Source organism: Magnolia sinica, chromosome 3 (genome assembly GCF_029962835.1).
Source record: "Magnolia sinica isolate HGM2019 chromosome 3, MsV1, whole genome shotgun sequence".
Lineage (NCBI taxonomy): Eukaryota > Viridiplantae > Streptophyta > Magnoliopsida > Magnoliales > Magnoliaceae > Magnolia > Magnolia sinica.
The window spans coordinates 10,929,396-10,956,461 of NC_080575.1; the positions used below are offsets into that span (position 1 = coordinate 10,929,396).

Consider the following 27,066-nt stretch of genomic DNA (forward strand, 5'->3'; position numbering starts at 1 on the left):
TCTAGGACCATATGGTCCTCATTGGTCCGTTGAAAATCAGGTGGTCGAAGTGGATTTCCTACAAGCATGATCGTGGGGCCCATTTTAATCACGCGTGTGCACCAAAGGGCGTGCACTGGCGTTGCACCGGGCAGCAAACCCGGTCAAAATAGCGCTGACCCGCGTTTTCCTAAAACAGAGCCTCTCCCGCTCGTTTTCTTTTGAAACGGACACCGTCTGGGCATAGTCCATGGCCCACCAATCAGGTCCCATTCCAAAGATCCAAGCCGTTCATAACGTGAGTCCCTTGGCGATGACTAAAACCCAAGTGGTTACAACGACCCACACGAGCATATATGCGTGCAACAGCGGGTGCAAGTGGCCGAGCGGGTGGACATGTTTGTGCTTCCAGCCGTCCCAAAACCCGTTCATCGTGATAAAGGTGGGCCACCTAGAGCAGATCCAAACCGTCCATTTGGTATAGGGTCTGTGTGTATCCAAAGCCTCAAAGTCTCACACAATAACTCACACATTTGTGTACACAATATGGGCCCAAATAGAGCCGCGTGCGGCATTTCCAAAAATGCAAAAGGTGTCGTTTCCATTTCTGTCTGCCAGGGGCGATCCGCGTGAGGAGTTTTTGGCAGATCTCAGCCGTCCGTTCTAAGGTAATCCTAGCCCCACCAAACGAGGGTTCTTGCAAAGAAAGAGAGAGAGAAACCATAGCCGCACCAAACGCCCTGTTTTTCCAAATATCGAGCTTGTCTCCTGTTCCTTCCGACCCACTGAGAAAACCTTCATGGAGCTTCGATTTGAGGCATCCATAAGCTTCAAAGTGACCACCCTCCAGCCGCGCCGTTTCGAAGGGAGATGCTCGGCATTTGGATCCGCGGTTAGAGTCGAGTCATCTTCCCCGACGATCATTCCAGTTCCAGCCACGAATTCAGGTCCACAGTTCTAAACCTCTAATCTGTATCATTCGTCAGGTGGGACATTCCAACAATGCCTGATCGATACTCCTAAATATCCAACTCAGATTTCGTGGCGTTTAGCGATAGGTATGATCCAGCTGTGCATACCTGTCAGCGTCGATTCGCTGCTGAGCCAAACAAATCGGCCTGTCTTTTGGGCCGCTGATGTGCTGTTAATCAGCACTGGGATCTGGCAGTGCTGGGAACGAGATGTGGGCCATGAGGGGAGATAAATCGAACCTCCAGCTGGCCCATGTAACAGGCCAAAAATCAGGCCGTTTTAGGCCATGATGTGGGCCGAAAACAGTAACTGAAAGGAGTGCTGAGATCAATCTCAGTGCTGGGCCGAGATCCGGTTTGAATACGGCGGAAATCAGCCCAAATCCAGGGCATTTGGAACCACAGTGGGGCACCACGCCACAGTGAATCTCAGTGGGCCGCGCCCTGCATGATGCAGGTGGGCCGCACTGTAGGCCTTGAAAGCTCTAGGTGGGCCGGCCCTAGTGTTGGGTCAGCCCTTTTGCACCTTATGGTTGGGCCCGGCCTCCTTGCAAACATAATGCTGGGCCCACTCCAAGTTGTAGGGTATTGTTGGGTCGGGACAGTCCAGCCCAACTCATGGACTGGCGCGGCTGGTTGCTGGGCTAAGGAAGGCCAGCCCAGCCTCAATTTTTTGCTTGAATTGGACCCAACAATTGGGCCAAAGCAAGGCCAAGTTCGGTCCTTAGTTAGGGATAATTTTGGGCGGCCCCAATTTAGGCCACTCATTTGACAAGAATCAGGTGAGCCTCCTCTTGTGGCTAAAAACTCTCTAAGAATATCATTTTTAATTACCTTTGGCATTACTATAATTATCGATACTATTAAACATGATTAGCCACTGGTAAATTTCTCATAGTGATATTAGTTATTATAAATAAAACTACAATTATTAAACATTTGATTCTGCTCGCCATATCATCATCAATAATAGGAGTATGGTAATTTCTACCATCATACTGATTATTATTACCATAATGAACTAATATTAATTATACCATTAATGTTAACACTTATGTTATAGTTATTAAATAAACATGGTAAGTAATTTTACATCAACTGGCATTTAAACCCTAAACCTAGCCTAGACCTAAGTAATCTAAAACATAAGCTATGATCCTAACCGTTAGTAGGTTAGCCATGCTAATAGTTGTTATTACAAATAAAGATCACTGTTACTAAATACTAGTACCTTATTTATCGATCCTATGTACAATCATTGATAGTAGATCATACTACTTACTACATCGCGAAGATTATTAACGTCGCATAGCTAATCTTAATCACATCATTAAGGATAATGGTGATGTTGTGATTATATGTAACATCCTGGATTTTCACTGTTTTGGATTTCCAAAAAATTCTTAATTTTTTTTATGTAATTAACTTATATTATCACTTACTGACCATTGGCACTTAATGATAGTTTATACACGGGTGAGAACAGTAAAGAACCGCACAAGTCCGTTTAATCAACCGTAGGAAGCCAACGAATTCGCCCGATCTTTTGAACATCAAATTTAGCCCTATGATTTACTCACATAGGGCCCAAATCTAACCGACCCATCGCTAATTGATCAAGACAATCATAACTAAATTAAAGATCTAATCGAAGCTGAGTCAGATAAAGCCCAAATTTTGACTAATAGACTAAATCAACCCCGTCACTCTTTTAGCCTAAAATCGACGGTTTAGAGTAATCATGACCAAACCTCCACTTTCACTAGTTATAAATAAGCCACACTATGAACATAGTTAATCCAAACCCTAATCATTGCTCCCGATAAATCTCAATATTTAATTCATTCCAAAAATGCCCCGATTTTCTGAATAAGCTCTAGACCGCTCGTTGGTGGGCCACCAACACCAAAATTATAGAATAATGTCCGTCTTACTGGGTTTGACGTCCATCGCGGGAGTCGGACCTGGGTACTGTCCAGAACCGCTCAACTTGAGCCAAAGGATGAGTGCATGAGAAGTGCAAATACCCTAAAGGAAGAAGCTGAAACTTAAGTAAATTGGGTCGTCCACTCTTATGCAAAGTTAAGGATTTCGGACCGTTGGTTTGCGACCAAACTTCACACGTAGAGTAAAGATATTTTCCTGCTCATATCCGTATAGCCGCAGCCCTGATCGACCATCGGTGACCGTTAAACAGACTTCTAATCATATCTGTTGATTGCCACATCCAAATAGCGGGCCAATCCTATCTATACATAGATCATCATTAGGGTTAAGTATCGTACGGTGTATATCAATATGTACACCCCATAGTGAGCCCTAGAGGCTAGAAAAATCCTCTCATAGGGTTAGTATAGTAAAAACCCAACACTTAGGGTCATTTGTACCAAATCTGGCATTATAAAAGGGGTTTCTTTTGGGCACCCCTCTCCCCATAAGAATTTGCCCTAGAGAAGAGAAAGAGGAGAAAAGAGGAGAAAGAGAGAAGGAGAGAAGGAATAAGGGAGAGAAAGGTGGGATGTAGATCGAAGTGGGGCCCAAAGGAGCTTCATCTTGTAAACCTCTCCCTCTCCCTCTCCCTCAAGGAGATTCCTCATCTACAACCGAAAAAAGCTTCTCTCCACCGATTGAGTAGGTAGAACCCTCATCTCTTAGAAACCCCTTTTGTTGAGTGAGGATTTGCATGAAATCCTAACATGCAATTGCATTTCCTTAGGATTCCAGCCGATCAACACCAAACTTGATACTCCTAGATCATTTTTCAAGTCTTCAACAATCCGTAAGTGCGGACTATTATTCTTAGGTAGCCTAGTACTAATTTTAGTATGAATATAATAATTATGATTGCTTGGATGATGAATTTGAAGAATCTAGAGAAAACCTAAGCTAGACCTTACGTTGTAGATCCTCTCAACTAATATGGATTGATTATGGCATGTTTGTTATTCCTCAACATGTTTGGCCGTGGGTTTGACGAATGCATGTTTGTTATTGCTTGATTCTTGTTGGTGATCCCTTATAGTTTGTATATTACTCTAATCCTTGTTGTATGTATGTGCTTGCTTAAGTCCCCAATGTATGTCATGCTAGTATTAGTCCTTATTGCATGTTCATGCTATGAATGATTTATAGATCTTGATCTCCTTGCTAACCCACACGACACACATGTACGTTTATCTCGTAATATTGTTAGTATTTGCACTTATAGGAAAACTTGAATTTTCATGTTTATGAAATATGAATGCATGACGTCATTTGTGTTGGATGTTAAATTTGGAATTGTTGAAGCGTTATGGAATACTATCAAACCCTATGTTGGTCAGGAAATTGAGATGAGAGAAGGTGACGCCATTGGTAAGGTTGCCTTGAGGCTAGGCCGGTGGTTTTAGGCTAGTGCAGATGGGCGACAGTAGTTGGACTACATGGGTCGTTTGTACCCGATGTCATCCATTTTGTACACGCCTGGACTCGCAAGGCCTAGTCCACGTACTGACCAATCAAGCTTGTTAACCATGTTTGCCCACGCCTGTATGAAACCCGAAACACCCTTCAACCATTGGAACCCATTGAAAACCATTTGAAATCGATCCACTGCCTCGAGAGCTGGGCATGGTGAAATAGGACACTGTGTCCGAGCTGTCGGTCTACGCTGAGGTGACGAGCCTCCCCGTAGTGACCGCGAGCGATCCCACATTTCAGCACCCCCATGTCCTTGAAGTTAGGGATGGAGAAACCCGATAGGATCAAGGATCGCGGGGTCTCGGCCTCACACATTGGGGGGCCTTGGTCTCGCAACCAGTTAGGGCATTGATACGTGAGGTGTATCAGTTTCCCCAATTTGCTGGATGAATGTAATTAATTAAGAACTCGGCTAACATAAATCACGTATTGTATTAGTTAGGTTGGCGACTTGGCAGTCGAGGTCGCGATGAGGGAGTGTTGGTCATGCGTGATCGTTAGATGGAGTCACTTGAGGGAGTGTTGTTGCGAGGGCATGCATCATATCATTTATCATGCACCTGCATTAATAAGATTAGTTAGGTGTTTATGAATGGTTGTCTTTCATTAAATTTATAATACAATTGATGTTTGTGTAACTTAAGACTAATAGCACCAACTGAGTTGATCACTCACTCCCACTATGGGATGGTGTTTTAAAACACCAACCAGACTCTTCAGTAGATGCAGGTGATGTATGGTATGAGGAGCATGTTGGTGCGAGACTGGATGTGGAAGACAAGTTGTCCTATTTCCAGTTGATGGGCGGCTCGCCCTAGTTTTGTGGGCGAACTTGGATTGCTAAGTAAGGGACTTGGTGAATCATTCTTTTGGACATGCTTTGTTTATACTTTTGTTGGGCAACACCTTGTGCGACCCATAGTTATAAATTTTCTTTTGTACTTGTAAACATTTAACCTTTCCCATTACAGTTAACTAGTTGTAAATTGTGATTCATGTTTCAAGTAATTCTAGGCTGCGTATTTAAACCTGATTAAACGTACTTTAATAATAAAATAAGTTATAAGTAATACCCGGGAATTCAGGAGTCGAGTGTACATACGACCCCTGATTTTCAGGGCGTTACATTATACTTCAATTAATCTTCAAATCTTAGAATCTAAGCATATAAACTAAACTCTAGGACGAAAATCCTAATTCTACATTAAAACCCTAAGAAAGATAACTCAACCCCTAGGTTAAAACCCTAACCCTAAATGGTGTGTAAGCTTGGACCTAACTGTATAACTTTACAATTTATGATAGGGTTTGATTATAAGGAAACACGCATTCTCTAGCAACACTGGTAGGCGATTCAAAGTATAAGGTGATGATTCTTCCCCTTGAGCTTTCCATCTTTTCATTAGCCTAAGTTTTAATTTTTATTTTAATTTAAGATTGATATCTCCATTTCATAGTCACATGTGTTAATTGTTGGAATTGAATTGTCACATTACATGCTTAATATTTATCCTGCATATTTATTCATACTTGTAGATTATTTGTAGGTTGCTTATGGAATTTAAACTGGTACATCAGTGGGAAACCCCCACCTACGTATGTACACCCATACTTGGGATGTAACCCGATTGGTTGTGACTGTAATGAACCTTCGGCTTAGTGGTTATTGAATGATGGTTTAAATTGACCATTGATGTGGGCCTACCATCAAGGGTTGTTGTGTCCAATAGTTTTCAAGGATGGTCTTTTATCGCATGGTTTTGATACTCGCCCTGTGTGGCTTAATTTGATAATTGCCTTATGTGGCTTGTTTTGATATCGCCCTATGTGGCTTTGTTTTGGTATTTTTCCTATATAGATTCGATGTTTTGTACCGTGTAACCATGCGATGGTAAGCCCCATATATTGTAATATGATTGGCCACTAGTCGACGGGCTTCCATTAAACATCCTAAGATGGTAGCCTCATGAGCCGAGGATGGTGGTATGAGACCTATACCCGAGCTGTCGGCCTACGCTGATGACGAGTCCCCGTAGTGACCTTAAGCTTATTTTAAAAACGACTGATTGTAACCGAACTAATAATGGTTTGACTAATCATGCATACATGGCACAGACCAGCGTCTATCGCTGGGCTGTCGTTACGCTGCATTTAGTATGCTTTCGCTGACGACTAGCCTCGTACGATGGACATTCGTTATGCCACACTTAGTATGCTTTCGCTGACGACTAGCCTCGTATGATGAGCAGTCTTTACACCGCACTTAGTATGCTTTCGCTAATGACTAGCCTCTGTCCGACTGGATGTTTTTTCCAGGTCGATGATTGCATTCCGCACGGTTAACCCCGGGGCGTTGATTGCTTATTTGCATGGATGACGAGCCCAAATTCTGCATGGACAAGCATCCCCAAGGCGTGACTACATTCACTCATCCATGCATCTAATAAGACCTGCATCATATATTGTTTTGTATATTTTGTTTTATAACTATGCTTACTTAATGCGGCAGTGTGTAATCTTGAGGGGAATTCATACTGAGTCGGCCACTCATCCATCAAATATACAACCTTACAGGTAGTACAGGTGGCTCAGATAATGTTCACATTCACATTGGTGAGGAGCAGAATATGGTTGACAATGACACATGATTGTATTTACTAAGGGCTGCTACAAGATTTTACAGCTCAAGATTGTTATAATTTACCTTGTTTCACATGCAATGTTACTTCATTTTGTACTGTAAGAATGGAGACATTGGTTTGTATAAGTCATTATGGGCAACTTCTTATACATCCTAAACGTAAATGAAATTTTTCATTGCGTTTGATTTGTCTATTCTATGCTTATCTGCTTATTTTGATGAAAGAAAAAAAATACTTGAATCTGACCATCCTTTAAAGTTAACACTTGGGTTTTTGGGGAAACGGGTCGTATGCTCGGGTCCTGAAAAGTCGGGGCGTTATACTTTACACCTGTAATCAGATTACAACTTGATGACTTTAAAGGCATCCAAATACCACTTAAATGGACCATACAATAGGAAGTTACGGGGCTTGAGCTCCTACTGTTGAAAACTTTTTAGGGTCCATTGTGATGTTTATTTTCCATCCAACCTATTGATTAGGTCACATAGCTATATTAAGGGAAAACATAAATTTATGCTTGATCTAAAATTTATGTGGCCCCGAGAAGTTTTTAATGGTAGGCATTCAATTCCCATTACTTCTTATGGTGTGGTCCACGTGAGCCTTTAATCTACTTTTTTTATTTTTTGGTCTCATGTACTATAAATATATATAAAAAATGGATGGATGGTGCAGATAAAACACACACACACACACACACACACACATATATCACACTAGAATCTAGTCATCGATATTGAATGTTGTCATTGGGAATGGAGGAAACAAAGCTGGCAAATTCGTCGGAATCTAGACACCAATTTTGATATATAGTGGTTGTTGTGGCTGATTGGAACCGGGATTCAAATTCTGATTTATCTGAGTTTAATGGCCCAAATTTGAGATCGAATGTCCATGAATGGACGGTTTGGATATGACCCATGAGGGTTCCTAAACAAATTCAATATATTTCGTATAGATCCACCATAGGCTATGCATAATGTGATATGATACCAACTATAAACTACATGTGGAATTGCAAATGACCATGTGGTGCATTGAGTATGGAGATCTGATAACTGAATTAGTAACGAACCTGATTGGGATGCCATTGTGGGCTTGATGCCGAGTTTTCCTCACCTTACCCCCTTTAGAGAAGCACCAAGAAAACATATTTATGTTTTCCTTTCATACAAGTCTATGTGAACTTATAAACAAGTTAGATAGCAAATAAACATCACCATAGCCTTAAGACGTTTTCAATTATAAGAATTCAATCCTCATTGATTTCTCCAGTGAGGTCCACTTGAGTCTTCAATCTACCTCTATCTCAGGATTCATGTCTTGAAATATGCCATCAAAATAGATAAAACATAAGCATTGCAATTAGCCTCACAAATACCTTTACAAGACTATCCCTCTCCACCAAGGTGACGGTGACATTTTAGGTTATGATATAAAAAAAAGGTAAATTGAAGGCTTAAGTGAATTACACCACACGTAGTAGTGGGGTTTAACACTTAATGGGACCCATGTAATGCTTATTTGCCATCTAATTGGTATATAAGCTTACATATGCACAAGAAAAACATAAATATAATCTTGATCCAAAACTTTTGTGCTCCCGATGAGTTTTCAACGGTAAGCTTTCAGTCCCCACTGTTTCCTGGGGTGTGGTCCACTTGAGCCTTCCATCCGCGTTATTTTTGGGTTCATGCCCTAAAACGATATGTGAAAATGGATGGACGGCGAGATAAAACGCATACATCACGGTTGGCCCCACAGAGGCCCTAACAGGACCGTCCGTCTCTAGCTAGGACCTGGTGGGGTAGTACCAATTCGCGCCCCTTAGCGCGGTCACCAGCCATCCGCGTCCATGCAAAACCTCTTCAAGTGAAAAGAGTTTGTTGGTCCATAAACCCTAGCTGAAGAGCAGCAACGACATTGCCAATAAAAAGAAAACAAAAGAAAAACATAAAATTAGGGTTTTTCTGCAATCGATCTAAGACGATGATATCCGTTGCAGCTGAACCAGAAGCAGCAACAGCTGCATCGGAGGCAGCAACAACTGCATCAGAAGAAGCAGCAACTGTAGAAGAAGAAGCAGCAGCAGACGCAAATGAGGAAGAGGAAGAGGAAGAGGAGGAGGTGTGGTCTTCCTCAGATTCTGAAATTGGGGACGCTCTCGACTGGCTGGATTCCAGATGCGGATCCAACGGAAGTGCCGACACTTCCGCCACATTCTCTCTTGCGTCGAGGCGTCCCAATGCACATGGCGGCCTTCTCTCCCGTCCGCTCCAGCCAATCTCCAATCGCACTCAGAAATTCTCTAACCACATCCGCGCTGCCCCGTTAGAGGTAGGTGTCCTCTCTCTCTCAAAGTTTCTTTAGTAATCTGAGGGGCTGCCTGATATTGTAGCCTGCACGACGTCTGCCTGCATGCTGCCCACACTCAGGGGTCAAAACCGTTTATTTGGTGGCCCACATTCTGAAAATTGAACTGCAGGTCTAAGAGAGATTGTAGCATTCGTGATCTTGAACTTTACACGAGGCCCAACTCAAAAAATCGAAATTGTTCATCTGGCAGACTAACCATGCATGGCCCCACGCCGGATATATTACCCTGGGTCTACTGAGACCGTAGTCCTGGGTGGTTGGAGATGTTCATTTGTTGGTCCCCACCTTGAAATTATTCGTTTGTGCCCTGGATTGAACCAGTGGGATCTTTGATTACTGACTGCCCACAGTGGGGCCGGACATATGATTCATCTCGATAACCGATGCTGGGCCTATGTACACTGGAGGCCCTGCAGACAGCAACTAGGAAAATCTTGCGAATTACCTGCATATTCTCAGTTTCAAAAGTTACATATAGGCATTACTATTCTCTTACCTTGGTTCGTTTGTATTTGTGCATTTGATTGTTAACATTGTCTGGTGTCAATGCACATGCCATATTGCATGGCAATTCTAACAGTGTGAATCATTGACCCAATTGTGGATAGAGCATAACCCAAAACTTAAATTGAGAAGATGATACTGACCCTCTTATTTTGCCTCTCATTACTTTATTCCATTTGATAACCATCAGTTGGATACAGTTGGTTGATCAGTGAGATTATTTTTTTATTTTTATTTTTTAATTTTAAAAGTAACGAGATTGAATAAAAAAAAGAGCAGAAGAGAAAAAACAAGAGGGGCTGCTGAGATAGCAGAAGCAAGAAAAAAAAGAACCGAAGCAAACTAGGAACCTAAAAAGAGAAAATTAAAATTTTTAAGAGAGGGCACGACAGAGGCCCATTCGATAAGCAGTTGCTTTGCTCTGGAACCGACTGTTTGAGCCGAAGCTTGCACATTGTTGAAACATCTGTTGTTACGCTCCTTCCAAACTGCCCACCAGATTGCCAATTTCCAAAGCTTAGACTTAGTTTTGCCCAACTTGAACCCATGCCAATATGCAAGAAGAGAGGACATAGAAGCAGGCACACAGCCACTGACGCTAAATCTTGAGAAAAAGTCCAATTGGATCTGAGAAACCAAAGGACAGTGTACTAGAAGATGGTCGACCGATTCATCACCATACAACAAAGGCATATGTTGGCGATCTGCATTCCCCTCTTCATAAGATTGTCGACAGTTAAAATTCGATTCCTAGAGGCCAACCAAGTGAAGCAGATATATTTGGGAGGGGCGGGGTATTTCCAAATAAACGGGGAGACCGAGGCAGTAGGGGGGAGGGGCATGAGGAGAATAGAGTATAAGGATTTTACTGTGAATTGGGAGGATTTATCCTTAGTCCAGATGATTTGATCCGGATCAGTGTGGGAAGGGGAGGCCCTGGATAAGTAGTGCAGGGGGTCAGCGAAGTGGGAAACCTCCCAGTCGTGAAGATTTCTGCGGCAACTGATGTCCCAGATTATGCCATTTTCAGAACGAGAGAAGAAATTGTTGATGGGCTTGTCCTTCCATACAGCCAGACGATAAATAGAGGGGAATTGCTCTTTCAAACACCTATTCCCAATCCAATGGTCTTCCTAAAACCGAATAGCCGATCCATCTCCCAACTGGAACGAAATGTTTTCCATCACCGGATTTTTGGATCGAAGGACACCTTTCCGCAGACGAGAAGCTCTGTAATCCGAAGAGTCCCTAGTCCACCAGCCTCCCGGGGAGGTTCCATATTCACCTTTTATGACACGGCTCCACAAAGCTCCCAGTTCTGATCCCAGTCTCCAGGTCCACTTGCCCAGAAGGGCCTTGTTCATAACCTTCAGGTTTTTGACACTTGCGCCTCCCTCTTTAAAATGAGTGCAGACCTCCTGCCAATTGAGAAGATGGAATTTGTTCTGATTTTCCTTTCCGGTCCACAGAAAATCTCTTCTCAGGTTGTCAATCCGACGTTGGATAGCAGGGGGGCAGGGGAAAGGGAACATGAAATAGATGAGAATATTTGATAAAACGGCTTTTATGAGCGTGAGCCTGTCCCCTAAAGACAAATACCAACATTTTCAAGTAGCCAGAGATTTTTGAAATTTCTCCACTAAACTTAGGGACAAAATTGAGAAGAACTGAGAAATAGGGGGATTCAACGCAAGCCTTCATCCACTTCCTCCATTTTTGACCAAAACCCATACGGGTAAGCATGTAATAAAGGAAATTCCAATTGACATGGTCATATGCCTTTTCGATGTCGAGCTTGCAAAAGACAAATTTAATCTCCGAAGTATGGCAGGTGTGAAGGATTTTGTTGGCGATGAGAGTAGCATCAACGATCTGTCTTCCCTTGATGAAAGCATTTTAGTGCTTGGAAATAAGCATGTCCATCACAGAAGTGAGCCTAGTGGAGAGGATTTTAGCCAGGATTTTGTAGAGACTGCCAATTAAACTAATTGGCCTGAATTCAGAGGAGTTAGCCCCTGACACTTTAGGAATGAGAGCGATGAAGGAAGCTCCTATACCCTTTGAGAGTTTTTCCCTAGCATGAAACTCATTAAGAAAAGCAACCACATCTGATTGCACGATGTCGCAGAAGGAATGGAAGAAGCTCATGGGGAAATCGTCGGGCCCAGGGGATTTGTCTCCATCTATAGCATCAATGGCAGCTTTGATCTCGTCAATAGAGAAGGGGGATTCCAGCCGATCAGCTTCGGGCGAAGGAAGAGAATGGAAGTGGATTCCATCTAAACAAGGCCTGGATGAGCCTTCAAAGGAAAGAAGAGCTCTGAAGTGGGAAACCGCAGCTTCCGAAATTTCGTCTTTGTCATCGATATGTCTGCCTTCCACACAGATGCTGTGGATAACCTTAGCTCGGGCCCGCAAATTGGCAAATTTATGGAAATATTTAGAATTCTTGTCGCCCTCAGCTATCCACTTTTATCTCGATTTGACCTTCCAGGAGATATCATTCTCCAAAGATCTGGAAGAGAGGGACTGGATGATTTGGATACGTCGGGATAAGGCCTCGAGAGGAATTTCACGACCCTCAAAATCATTGTCGAGCAATTGTAACTCAGAAAATAAAGCGTCAGTATCGCGGTCTCTCTGCTTGTGATGATCATGCTTCCAGATTTTTAATTTTTCCTTAAGCCAGCGAAGCTTACACATTAGCCGGTGTCCAGCGAAGCCGTCAGGCTGAAAGGAGACCCACCAATCCATAACTTGATGTCTGAAGCCTTCGATTTGCAGCCAAGCGGGGTTGAATTTGAAGGGTTTGGGACCCCAATCGTCAACAATGATTGAGAGGATGATAGGGCAGTGGTTGGAAGTCGATCTGGGGAGAGCTATTTGAGTCGAAGTCGGGAATTCATCGATCCAGTCCGCAGATAAAAGGAATCTATCTAATCGCGACTAGATGGGGGATCTGCGGCCATCGGTCCAGGTATACTTGGCTCCGGAGAGGGGTAGGTCCACCAGCTCTTGTGCTTGAATCCATTCAGAGAATTGTTGCATGGCACGAGAAGTTCTCCTCGTGCGAGAATGTTCCTCGGCAAAACGGGTCACGTTAAAATTGCCCGCATAGCAGCAAGGACCTGAGAAAGACTGTCTGATGGCAGTTAGCTCATCCCAGAATAAGGATCTAAGGGAGTCATCAATAGGACCATAAATCGAAACAAGAATGCAACGGAAGGAAGAATACTTATCTTGGAGAATGATTGCTTTAGAGAAGACACCAGTCAACGAATAGTGTAGATCCCACTTCGAGGACTTCCACGCTATAAGGATACCCCCTGAAGATCCGGACGCGTCTAAAGTGACGAAATTTGCATCTTGAGCGCCCCAAATTGTCTTTAGAAGGGCGGGAGAGAAAACTGGAACTTTAGTTTCTTGAAGACAAAATCTTTTCTAGAAATGGACCATTTAATGAGGCTTCACTTCTGCTTGGAGCCAATCCCCCTAATATTCCAAGAAAGAACAATCATTGGGACACCAAACTTCCCTGAGTAACCTTCCTCCCACATTTGGCCGAAGACGTGGAGGGTATGACTGGCAACGATTGAAGTCTGAGGAGTTCCCTATTACTAGGAGAACGAGACACTTGCTTGACCGGGGGCCTTAGAAGGAGGCAAAGGCCTACCTCTGTTCTCAATGAATTGAAACAGGGCCGTGTAATCTTCGATCCTGTTGTCGAAGGAGAGACTAAGCGAACGACCCACGTTTCCCACAGCGTCTCGAATCCACTTTTTATCTTGGATTTTCTTGTAGATTTCCCCCTTACTTTTTCCTTCCATAGAAGCCATGGAATCTTCTCCCTGTTGTTGGATGGGAAACTCAGAGCACATCTGAAGCGGTTCTGCGTCAATAATATCTGTAGAAGTCTCCTCGTGAAAAAGCGTCAGGGGGCCAAGGTACGCCCAATCTCTGGAAGCAGAGTTGATAGGAGTTGATGGGATCGAAGAAGCAGGTTTGGACTCTGAAATGTGGATATCCGACATCTCTTCACTGAGAATATCATCAGATAGATTGGAGAGGGGAGGAAGGTGTGGTGGTGGAGCAGGAGATTGAGTAGTGGAGAGAATAACCCAGGGGGCATCAGGTCTGGAAAGCGGGTGTAAGGTAGGGAAAGGATTGGGGTTGATAGGGATAGGCTCGGAGACCTTCAAAGAGCCCCATTTACCAGGGAAGAGACGGAACCGGGTAGAACATGGACCCGGGTCGAGAGGCCAGACTTCTACGAGAGACGTCAATCTAGGGTCAGACGTACGATCTTCAGTTGAGGCTTCCTTGCAACCGTAGGGTGAGCGAACAGGCGACATGTGTCGCGATCCCGAAATGGAGGACTCATCGCAACTAATGTTACGCGATCGACGAAGGATGGACAAGCCACGTGTCGTTGTTGCATTAGCCTGAGGGGAGAGAGGGTTCGCTAGCTGAGGGGAGAAATCAGAATCATGGACGCGTGTCGAGATATCGACAGAGTGTAATCGCTTCGCGCCTGCGTCGCTGATTTTCTCTAATAGATGAAGATCGGGAGAAGAGGGGATGGATCCACGCGTCCTCTGCGAGCGCCGGTTTTCATCGACTACATGAGGTGATATATCAGCGGGTCTGACAGGCTGGTGTTTCGGTAGTCCGCTGGAGAAAGCTGCTGGTGCTCCTTCTTCCCTCCTTTCCGATTGCAGATGATACAGCGGCTGCGTCTTCGTTTCCCTGGCCCTCCACACGTCACCCCATCTGGGTTGTGATGAGATAGGGGAATCTTTCTGCACTGGAAGCGTGATTATCCGGTTGTCAATCTTCACCTTCAAATGGGCCGGGAGAGGATCGCCCTTCTTTTGCCTAATCCTTGCCCTAATGACCCCCAGTTCTGTTCCAAACTGAGTCTTGGGATCAATTTCTAGGAGGAAGCCTAAGCGAGAGGCTGCTTTGATGAGAAACTTGTCGTACCAGCATTCCATAGGGATATCCCAAATGAGAACCCATATATTTTCTTTCCCAAAAATAGAAAATTCATCCCAGGACATAATTTTTTAATCGGACCATCGTCACACAGGCGATCTGCCATTGTTAGGGTATCAGGGTTAAGGCCAGGACATACTCTTACCCATAGAGCGTCAAGACTCAGAGGTTTGAAATCGGATGACCGGAGATGAAAACCAGTGCATTCTCGAATCCAGTTCTTCATGGTCGAAATAGTCGCATCATCTTCAGTGATGATAACCACCGACTTAGCTAGCTCCGCTTGGCTCCTCTCGAAAATTTCCTGGGGACCACGATCGTGTGATCGAAAAGATCATCCGCACTATCAGAGCATTTCGGACTACACTGGTCCTTAGGTGGGTCTTCCAACTGTTGAGATTGGGGAGCGTTGCCCTTGGGGTCGTTGATCAGGGCATCTCGGAACGAAACTCCTTCAGAGCGGGAAGGAGGTCGGATAGCCGTATCAGCTGGCTGACGATCCAGCGGAGAGGCCGTGGAGCGGAGGATTGTTTCTGAGAGGTGTTGGCAGACAGAGTATCAGGGCCGAACCGTGCCCTCTGGACGAGCATTTTTTTACCATCATAGCTCACGCCATGCAACATACGCACCGCCCTTGCCAGATCTGCTTCGCTACCCATGCGAATCAAAGCAAAGCCACGATACGCACCTGTTTCTTTATCGCGAGGCATGATAACATCCATAACAGCCCCTGCGCGCCCGAAAATCCTCTCTAGATTGAGGGGGAACCACCCGTAGGGATAACCTTTCACGTATAAGGTAGGGTAGGAAGAGTATTTCCTTCGACCGACCCCCACCAACTTTTTGATATGGTGCTTGGATTGGACAACATTCCAGTCATTTTCATCGTTGCCATTGAATGATTCATCTGATTTCCTTCTACCTTTAGCGACACCCATATTGGAATCAGGAAAAAACGTAGGCTAAACGGAGAAGAAGACACTGCTAGGATAATGGTGGCGAGATACTCGTCATCAATATGGTGGTCGTCGTCGGCGTCATCGTCGTCGTCGTCGGCGTCATCGATTTGAGTCAAATCTTGATCAATGCGATTTTTGAGACATGCTCTGTGCCTCTATCCAAAATGTGCCCCACAATTCGAATGGTCTGTTAGTCCTACATGAGTGCTACATGGGCGGAGGTTTAGACAACAACATTTTAAAAAATGGTGGTGAAGTATTACATGAGTGTAGACCCCACACAGCACAGGCTAAAAAATGGTGGTGACTCTTCCGCTATGCACATGGTATAGTTGTATGATAATGCAGACTGTCCAAATCACTCTCCCATTTTTTTGATGGAGTGTAACCCAAAATTTTCTTTGGGAAAATGATAGTAATCGTCTTATTTTGCCCATTGAATTTGAATCGCTTACTACACTTTTAACCATCCAATTGGATAGTTAGGACTTGGGTTGTGATTGGTGTGATTCTATACATACGGTCCATGACAATTGCCCCACAGTTTTGACGGACTGGATAGCTGTAGATGAGTATCACCTGTGAGGGGGATGAATCAACGTGATTTTAAACATGGTGATGAACTATCATGGGAGTGTAGCCCCATCGCTGGTGTGATAAAACAAAAGATTCTGTTTTCCCAATGCTGAGTAGCATCATCAACATCTATTACTCGGGGTCCACATGCAGAAATTGATTCAATGATTACAAGTGTTCAGCCTCTCAGTTCCCCCATAATTGAGCTGTCTACCAGTCACACTTTAAAAATGATCCCTACCTTTGATTTTTGGAATTGAATGTGTTCCATAAAAAATGCTCTTTTTCATTATTTTATATTCATCTATATATAATAATGATTGGAAATCATCCGTTCAACTTAATATTCTAAAGGTGACACACATAGAACTTCATCTAAAACATGAGTAGTTCTGGTCATCATTCAATCTTAGAATTTGGGCCCGATGGGTGACATATGCTGATCATTCTCAAGTTGCCACCCTTAATGTCATCCAAAAAAGTTGTTTCTTGGAGTGGAAAGCAGCTCTTTTGCTCATTCTGCGTGACTGCTTTTGAGCTCCTGTTCCTCCGAATGGTGTTTTGGAAAGTGTGTCACTGTCATCCAAGCATGCTAAAATCCCACATTTCTCATCAGAATGCCATTCAAAGTGTTGAGTGGTGTTTTAAGCATCATCCGGCAGGCCCTTTTTATATGTACTAGTATCCATCCTCTTCATATGCTACTACATATTGTCCAATAATCTTGAATTTAACACAACACACATATATGATGTGCTGGAGTCTTTGCTTTCTTTCACTCCTTCCACTTTTGAACTCGTAGACTTGTACGGTAGCAGCTTCAATTTTTAAAGGTTGAATTGAGTACTGGTAGTTGATCGTGAATAGACTTTTGTGGTGCTCAATACATTTTTCATTTCCTATGTTGAATTGCTCAATATTCTGAAAACTTAATTCTGGTTTTACTGAGACATCAATGATGTAGGAATGGGAGGGGAGGATGAATGTTGGCATGTCAAATTCAGTAACAACTGCAATTCGCTCAAGTGTTCGAGAGATGGCCATAGGGAGAACTAAAACTACTGAGAAAGCAGACCGTGCCACTGTTGAGCAGGTTGGTATGCAATATTCATTAATGTTTTCGTGAACGAAGTTTTTACATTTTACTCCTGCCCACCCTCGTTTTATCTTGTTTCTGTTATTTACATTGTATTATTCTTGAAGTGCATAATAAAATGCAATTAAGTTAACATCTGTTAAGGTTGTGATTTTTTGCTCAGGCCACTTTGATGAAGTCAATCCTTTCTAGAAGTAGATTTGTGAATTTGGTTACTTGATTATCTTGCAAAATAACAAATATTTTATGCTGGCAGCTATAGGTTTATTGTTACTGATTTTGTATTTTATGAAGATTCTCCATGCATATTCTGCAGTTGAATTTGAGCATCTTTTTTCTGTTCATGTAACATATGCGATGTACTATCTGTCTGGAACAATTTTTTTTCATGGATGGCTGCTGGAATTTTAGCATGCAGGTATCATCCTTGTTATTATTCTTCCATTGGATTTTAGTTTGCCAATTCACTTTACGTTCATCTATATTTGTTGTATTATTGCATCTCACAACTGTCTGTCTCACGGCACTCTGCATTTCTGGGTTCTTTATGTAAACTGGTCACTGTTGTTAACCATCGGTACCCTTAAGGTTGGTTCCTTGTTGTTTCTTTTAGTTGACATAATGAAGCTTGAAGATTTTGGTTCTGTAGACATTTGTAATTAGTTTCACTGTTTTACAGGCCATTGATCCAAGAACTCGTATGGTTTTGTTCAAAATGCTGAATCGTGGTGTGTTCCATGATATTAACGGCTGCATCTCCACTGGGAAAGAAGTATGTATTATGCTAAGCAGTTCAATCTTCTAAGAGATTTACTGCTTTTTTTCTCCTTCAATAAAGAAAAAAAAAATCCTTCATAAAAGAAAATAAAAAAGATTTACTGCTTTTGTACTTGTGATATGCGTTTTCGTGGAAGATCCTTAGGATTACTTACATGTAAACTGTTTTCAGGCTTCAGCATGCAATTCATTCTCTTTTTGCAGGCAAATGTTTATCATGCAACCAAAGCTGATGGTCAAGAATTGGCAATCAAAGTGTACAAAACTTCTGTTCTTGTATTTAAGTAAGTTCCTTGACCGTGTCTTCTTTCTTTATTATGAATAACTTATGCCCTACAATATATCGATTACTCTAACTATAAGATGCTATTAGGAAGCAGCTTGGAAAATTGGTCTATACCATGATATTTGAGGGTTTAAATGTTATATCCTGTAACTGCATTCTTGGTGCTTACAATAAAATTATTGAGTGTCTAGAAAGTTTGAAGCGACTGGCATTTTGTAGTAAATGGTTGTTTGTATATCTAGCCATTAATTGTGGCTACCCATTGCAAGAGGTTGCTAATTGGAAGAATGTGATGTAGTTCAAACATGTTGTATAGACAAAATCATAGTTCGCTGACCACGACTTGGCTTGGGACTTGGTTGATCACTGGGTCTGGTTTAAAAAAAAAGAATATTTACCTCTTAATCTTTTATTATTCTCCTTCTTCTCCTTCTCATTCTTCTTTCCTTGTCCTTTTTTCCCCCTTCAATGAACGCTAGACAAAACCACATGGATGTGACTACTTATGAAAATGAATTGTTTTTTTTTTTTTTTTGTTAAACTATGAATAGTATTCCAATTTTTTTTCGAATTAAATGACCTCTAAATTATGAATTACATGCTGTTTTGTGACTCGCCCGACCCATTTGGACTAGGCCTGGTCAATCGAGTCACTCTTTGACTGGCCCAAGTTTGGTGCTTTCCTGGTTTTCCCGACCCACTGACCCACTTGGTGGTCAGGCCAGGTTGATTCGGGCGAGTCCCTGATCGAGTCACCTGGTTTGCAACTATGGACAGAATGATGAATAAGAGGCAAGAGCTACTTGACTAACCAATAAGTTTTTAAATGAGACCACAAATGTGGTACGCACTGACAACAGGTTTGAAAGTTTGGGGGAGTTCTGGCACAACACTGGAGTTACATTGACATGGTTAATTGAACTTTCTAATAGATTGTCCTGGCATTCACATTTTGTACTAATAGGTGGCCCCTAAACAGATTTCTCTCTACTTTTTGACTTATTTCCTAACCAGCTTTTTTTAGCCTTATTTTGTTTTTTATTTTTGAAGGAAGAGGCAATTTTATTAAGGCCTAAACAGCCAAAAAAGACAAAAAAACATAACAAACACAAAAACAAACAGCAATGCAACAAGAAAACAAAAGCAAACAGAAAAAAGAAAAAAGAAAGATACAGAACAAACCCCCCACCAAGAAACCCAAAAGTAGGGCTTAGGCCAACCGCTCTGAAATATACATTAAGACCTGATTTAGGATACTACCCGACAGACAATGCTCGTTGTAGTAACAACGATTGTTTCTTTCCAACCATAAAAACCACACCACAACAAGCAAGGCCAGTCTCCACTTGGGGTGACCAAGAGAGCCACCACCATAGTTGTGCCACATTCTAGAAAGAGTTTCAATGGAGCTAGGCATCTCCCAGCATATGCTCGCCGATCGAATGATACCAAACTACACCAGCTTTGCGAAAGAGCAAATGGATGAACAGATGGTCAACAAACTCCTCAACATCAAACGCAACAAGCACACATTAGGAAGGATCATCGACCACTTTCGAAGATTGTTTGTTGTGAGTATTTTATTTCTCCCTGCAAGCTAGGCAAAAGCTCTAATCTTTGAAGGAGCACCATACTTCCAAATGAATGTGTAGTGTAGATTTCCCCTTTGCGAAGGTTGGGAAGGAAATTGGTAGAAGGATTTGGTTGTGAAACTGCCAGAACTCCCATAATGCTAAGCCATTGAATCCTCCACACCCAACGTAGTCAAAAGACCCTTCAAACAAGATAACATGCACAAAAGATCATTGAATACACTATTGGACAGATCCCTTTTACAAGGGGGAATCTAAACACCTCTTGAATCATTCCTGGAGAAACAAGAAGCATACGATATGTCACTAATAGGGCAAAGGCTAGCCAAATTCAGGAAAGACGCTCTAAGGGTAGAACAACCACACCAAAAGTCGTCCCAAAATCTAATCCTAGGGCCCTCACCCAAAGCAAAACCACTACCCAAAAACACCTTATATTATAGATTTTTTTGAATCAAAGCTCGGTGGGCCATTTTTCAGAAATTCGTCAAAAATAGGTATTTATACTTTTTTAATATATTTTGCTGTTTTAATCATGTCATATGATGTGTTAATCAATAGAACATGTTAATGTGCATTTTACAGATTTGGGGTGCCATTTAATAATTTTTTAATATTTTTTTCTATTTACGCATGAATTTTGGCCCCTTTTTTAAAATTCGAAAAATCAGTTTTTAATGGTTGTTTTGCTAGCTTTATTATTTGTAGTAATTCCAATTTTTTTAATATTTTTTCATCTTTATTTTGGCCCTTTTTTGAAAATTCGAAAAACCATTTTTAAATGGCTGTTTTAATGATGTCATATGATGTGTTAATCATAGTCATGTTAATGTGCATTTTACAGATTTGGGGTTCCATTTTATATATTTTTATATTTTTTTCTATTTCGCATTTATTTTGGCCCTTTTTTGAAAATTCGAAAAATCATTTTTAATGATTCTTTTGCTGTTTTAATGATGCCATATGATGTGTTAATCAATAACATGTTAATATGCATTTTACAGAGTGCCATTTTATATTTTTTTATATTTTTTTCTATTTACTCATTTATTCGAAAAATCATTTTTAACGATTCTTTTGCTGTTTTAATAATGCCATTTGAGGTGCCATTTTATATATTTTTTTATTTTTTCTATTTACGTATTTTTTCGGCCCTTTTTTGAAAATCGAAAAACTTAAACAACATATGATGTGTTAATCACAATAATGCCATTTTATATTTTTTTCTATTTACGCTTGAATATTAATATATCTATCATTGATAGTAGATAGTTAGAAAATTAAATATATGAATTTTGTAGTCACATTCAGGTTATCTGGTTCATAAATTCATCTGACAGTCCGATACAACTTCTCACCAAAGAGTGGACCGTTACACCACCATAAACATGTTCCAGTACCGATACGGGACACCTTGCTTAATCCCCCTCCCCCGTTGTAGGGCTGGCACACCTCTTTCCAATTCAAGAGAGAGGATTTACCCTTAGATATTCCACCTTGCCAAAGGAAGCCTCTTCTCAACTTATCAATTCAAGCAATAACTGACTTTAGACATTGGAACAGGGACATAGTAGTGAGGGAGATTCGAAGGGAAGATTTAATTAGTGTTATCCTGCCCCCAAGGAGAGGAATTTACTTTTTCAAGGATTGATCTTATTCTCCATTCTCTCCACCACCTTATCCCATAAAAAAAGTTTTTAGCTTACCTAGACAGAGGGGGAGACTGAGATAAGAACTTAGGAAATACCCCACTCAATAACAAAAAATATAGCCAACTGAGCCAATAAATCCATGGGGTATTAATTGTAACACTCTGAACTTTTCAATATCTGAGTATTGAAAGTTCTCGAGTGTTACCATGAAATTTAATTTAGTATGTACAGGTGTACGATACCAATCTAGCTATCCTAACCTTACATCTATTCTTCAACATGAATCCGACCGTTGATTTTAAGATAGGATCATCATATAACTAAGTATCCTCATCTCTCCATCATAACAAACCACTCAATCAAATATTCACTGTTAGATAGAGACATCTGACCGTCCACTTTGATTTTGAACCACCCGATCATAGTAAACTATCTGATCTCCACATCCATCCGTACACATGTCAGATTGAGATTCGAATCCGTTCATCTTGTTCACCCCATATGAGTATGCTTAAACCACCGTTAGAACTACAATCTGAAAAACTTACATATGTGAACAAGTCACTTGAATCTAACGGTATACATGTCTTACCTTTTGATCACTCCCAAAACCCACTTGTGTTCATCCGTTTAAAAAACCGATCATACATATACCTATATACACGGTTAGAGTACCAACCATCAAGTTTTTATATTTTTAGTATGTCATTTGACCGTCCATCATATTTGGATCTGCCAAACGGGTTGCCCAAATATCGGAATAAACTGCCCAAAGATCGTAGGGTATATACCATGACTACCGGCTAACTTCCTTATTAGATGTATAAAAACATTGTTTTAGACCTTGGAGCGGTATTGTTTGTTAAAAAGACATCGGGTTCATTTGGAGATGATCAAGGCTCAAATTGGGGCGATGGAAAGAGCGTGAAAAATAAAGATCACCCGTTAAATCTCATCACATTTGGACGGTGAGGTCGTGAATTACGGACGGCGGAAGTTTGGAAAAAAAGGGGTAGAATTGTACATAAGCTAACACTACATGCATGGCACTGTTGGACGAGATTGGCAATTTAGGTTTCAACGATGAGTGTTCTCACTACTCGGTCGGATCGTGTGGCCCACCTGATTAACGAAATTACTTCATTTTCTACCTCGTCTTAAAATGGTGTAACAAATCGGATAGACGGAGTGGATTCTCGAAAGAAATGTTCTGGTGGCCCCACATGATGCCACGGCCAATCATGCTACCCTGGTTACGTGGTTTCAGCAAGGACGTTTGAGTGTTGGTATCATCTATTTATAAAATGTGTTGTGGCCCACTAAAAACTTAGATTTGCTCCATCTTTTGGCCCATGGCCTAACATTACCCTACAAAACATATGAACAGAGGGGATCTCCCGAAAGGTCATCATAGTGGACCCCACCTGCTTCCGTTGCCGAACTAAGAGCGGTATCTCTCCGCTCGCTGTGACAAAATCCAAGTGAATCACGACCGCGGAACTCCTCCCGCCAAAACTTCCTGATTCGACATCTCTAACGAGATCTGGACCTTTCATTCCTCATCAAGAGAGGATCTGACTGCAACCCAATTTCTCGGAAGGTCAAGTCAGTCCCCACGACAATAGGAGAACTCCATAAGGAGTGGGATCTCCGAAGTCGGCAAGGAACCATCGTCGCACGGAGGCACTAAACCAACCACGCAAATAACTTTCTGAAGCACCCCGAAGCTTCCCACAACTAATCCGAACCCTCACTTTATTCTTATAAATCTCTTGAATTATTGTTAATCTTAAAGGATAACCATCACTATAAGTAGGGCATTTGCCCTCTCCAATTGTACAGATGATGCAGATGATATGTAGATTGAAGAGACAGATGACAATCCCCCTACGGAAGATTATTTTGAATAAATAAAGAGATAGCTTTATGTTTAGTTTTATTTATTTCTGCTGCAAACTTTGATAATGTAATAAGCTCCCATCGAGAGGGCATTTGATAATTTGTTGAATTCTTTTAATCTAATGGAATAATAAATACAGTTGATTTTATTCTCGTGAATGGTTTACCTTCGTGAATGTAACTGGATGTGATTTATCTTTAAAAAAAAAGGTGCGATTTTGAAGCATCCAAGTTTTACATTATTAACACTTGGAATTCTCCGGCATGAGTATGTACTCAGGCCGCAAAAATTCGGGATGTTACATTAATACCAAGAATCTTGCTTTTAAATAGATTTATGTTAACACCTGACACCACCTCAAATTAGGAATTCGAAATCCATAAGTTATAAACCATGGATTCCTTAGCCTCACATAATAAGATGGTATCATCTACAAACTATAAGTGGATAATAGGTTGGGGGAAATTCTGAAGCACAAAACCCCTAAAAAGCCCCATCGATTGTCCTCTAGATAACATCTTTCTTAACCCTTCAACAACCATCACAAAACGAGGAGACAAAGGATCCCCTTGGCTAAGACCCCTAGAGGCTTCAAAAAACTCAGAAGGGGAGCCATTAATTAATAGCGAGAAGGTGGCTGAGGATATTCAATTGCAAATCTAGAGTCTCCATTAATCTCCAAGAGAGACCAATTGACATGATCGTAAGCTTTTTCAAGATCTAACTTACATAAGATTCCCTGATTACCCGACTTATGGCAAGAATCCACACATTCATTAGCAATCGGGGCACTGTCAATGATTTGTCTACCATAGACAAAAACACTCTGGAAAGGAGAAATGATCTTAGGCGAGACAACCATTAGTCCGTGGTTCAAAACCTTTGCAATAATCTTATATGAGCCACCCAAGAAACTGATAAGCCTAACTTTTTTAAAAACAATTTGGACCTTCCAATTTAGGGGTAAAGCCCAAGAAAGTGCACCCTAGCTCTTTTGGGAGATAAACTGTATGAAAGAAATCAGCAGCAAAAGCAAGAAAATCTACATGAATCAAATCCCAAAAGCCTTGGAAAAAAGCCAATGGGAAACCATCGAATCTTGGGGCTTTATCCCTACCCAAATCCCAAACTGCAGATTTGAGCTCCTCAATACCAATGGGAGCCTCAAGCTTAAGCATCCTCCCTGGAGAGACAATCGGATTCCAGATTATCGAGGGAGGGTCTTTCCTGGACTTCATCCGAAAATAGGTTGGCATAAAACTGAATAACAACAGAACATATAGAGTTCTTATCAACCACCTTACTACCATTAATCAAAAGGGTAGAGATGCAATTGGCTCAAGTTCGGGTGCTGGCTATTCCGTAGAAATACTTATCTCCCTCCTTCAGCCAGATTGCCCAAGATCTCTAGCCCCATTTGATTTCTTCCTCCAATAATCTAGCGTGATAATCAGTAGCAGATAACTTATCTTTTAGGGAAGAATCCTCCTCTGAGAGCAAGCCAGATTCCTCTTTGATCTGCAACTCTTGAATGCCACTGAGCAGAATATCCAACTCCTGCTCTTTAAGGTCAAATAACTTTTTGCAAGCCGAAATCTTGGACTTTAGCCGCTTCAATTTTTTGAAAAGGACAAAACCCGCCCTTCCCACCATTTTGAAAGACCTCCACCAGTCAGAAACAAGATTGCAGAATCCATCCAGTTCGAGCCAAGTGAGCTCGAACCTGAATGGTTTAGGACACCTGTTGATTTCTTCTATGTCTAGAAGAATTGGATGGTGATCAGACACTGATTTGGGAAGGCCTCTCTGACAGGACAAAGGGAATTGATGCACGCCACCCTCTCCAACAGAGACATGGCCTTTTGAAAAATCCTTGTTTTAGCCTTTTTAAAAATCTATCATGTAAATGTTCTATTGTAGTAGTCACATGGTGCTCCTCTTCTCGATGGTTGCCTCATAATGGCATTTCTTCCTTCTTCTTCTTCTTTTTTCCCCCTCTTTTTATGGTATTTATTGTTTTAATTGCCAATATCTCTATTTATGTTCTTCTGTCTGTTTTTTTATGCATTCTTTACCAGAGCATGATTATAAGCTGCGGCTTGAGGAATGAAGTTCAAAATTCCTGAAACTGTTTGCATGTTATTACATTTGATTTCCTATCATGGATGTGTATATTTCTTTGTATTCAATATTCTTGTGGTTCTTATTCCTTTCATCTTCAAGTTTTCCCTTTGGTTTTACAGCCTCCATTATTTGTGTATTAGTTAAGTATGATCTCAATTCCGATATTAGGGATTAGGTTTCCATAGGTTGCATGTAATGTACTTATGAATGTAGCCTAACATGTGAGTGCAAACCTTTTGCTTTCCCTGCTACTTCAGGGACAGAGATCGATATGTACAAGGTGATTATCGTTTCAGACATGGCTACTGTAAGCACAACCCCAGGAAAATGGTAAAGACTTGGGCAGAGAAAGAAATGAGAAACCTATTGAGGTAAAAATGAATCGGTCCCCGACTGGTGGGACATGCTTGCATTGTGTTATACAAATGCATGTACCTTTTTTCTATTTCTGTTATGACGAAAGTGTTTTGAAAGTACAGTCAAACCATCAGTATTCTCGAATATTATATAAGTGATCCGGACAGTTTAAGTAGAAGAGAGATATAGAGGGAATATACTTGACCATCATGCTGCACCCCTGCTCTGGCATAGAGCTCATGTCCCTTTTAGTTTTTTTTGCTTAAGACCTTGTTGGTTCTGTGACCTTGTTGGTTCTGTGTCCCATATATCTACTCCGTGAAGTTTTCATTTGGACATTATCGAGTTGGGGTTTTTGTTGGTCGCCCTTTTCTTTTCTCTTGATCATAAAACTGATTTGGTACTGATCTTGCAAGAAGTAACAGAAATGCTATGGAGCACAACTCTACTTGGAAAAAAGGTTGTATGCAGAAGGTGATTTATGATCTTTGTCATGATGCCATGTACAAACAATCTTGGACAGCTGAAAGATACACATTTTGGCTTTTCAAGTACTGTTACTACGGCATATATCATAACTTTATTACATACAATAAACATATGCTCAACATGGTTTTTGGTTCAATGTCACAGTGCTTCATATATACCAGAGGTCATGAAGAGCTGAAATATATAAATTGCTTGTTTGTTTAGGCAGCTGGCACTATGAAAAGCATGAGTTATTCAAATAAGATAATATAAAATTTATACTATGTTGAGTCACTTAATCCTGGATGTTATCCTTAAGAACCTACAATGGGGACCAAATGGCAGGGCAT

General features: G+C 41.5%; 1 protein-coding gene across 2 annotated transcripts in view; it reads left to right on the top strand.

The window, feature by feature from the left end:
- Nucleotides 1–8,862: 8,862 nt before the first annotated feature.
- The window catches only part of LOC131239498 (uncharacterized), a 34,399-nt gene continuing 16,195 nt past the window's right edge, over nucleotides 8,863–27,066 (top strand). The window contains exons 1-5 of one of the 2 annotated variants that reach the window (XM_058237226.1): nucleotides 8,863–9,391; nucleotides 17,429–17,557; nucleotides 18,240–18,332; nucleotides 18,542–18,621; nucleotides 26,149–26,262. In XM_058237226.1, the coding sequence (XP_058093209.1) occupies nucleotides 9,044–9,391; nucleotides 17,429–17,557; nucleotides 18,240–18,332; nucleotides 18,542–18,621; nucleotides 26,149–26,262 (764 nt within the window). In that variant the 5' untranslated portion in view covers nucleotides 8,863–9,043. The remainder of the gene's footprint in view (nucleotides 9,392–17,428; nucleotides 17,558–18,239; nucleotides 18,333–18,541; nucleotides 18,622–26,148; nucleotides 26,263–27,066) is intronic. The other variant, XM_058237225.1, reaches the window with a different exon arrangement.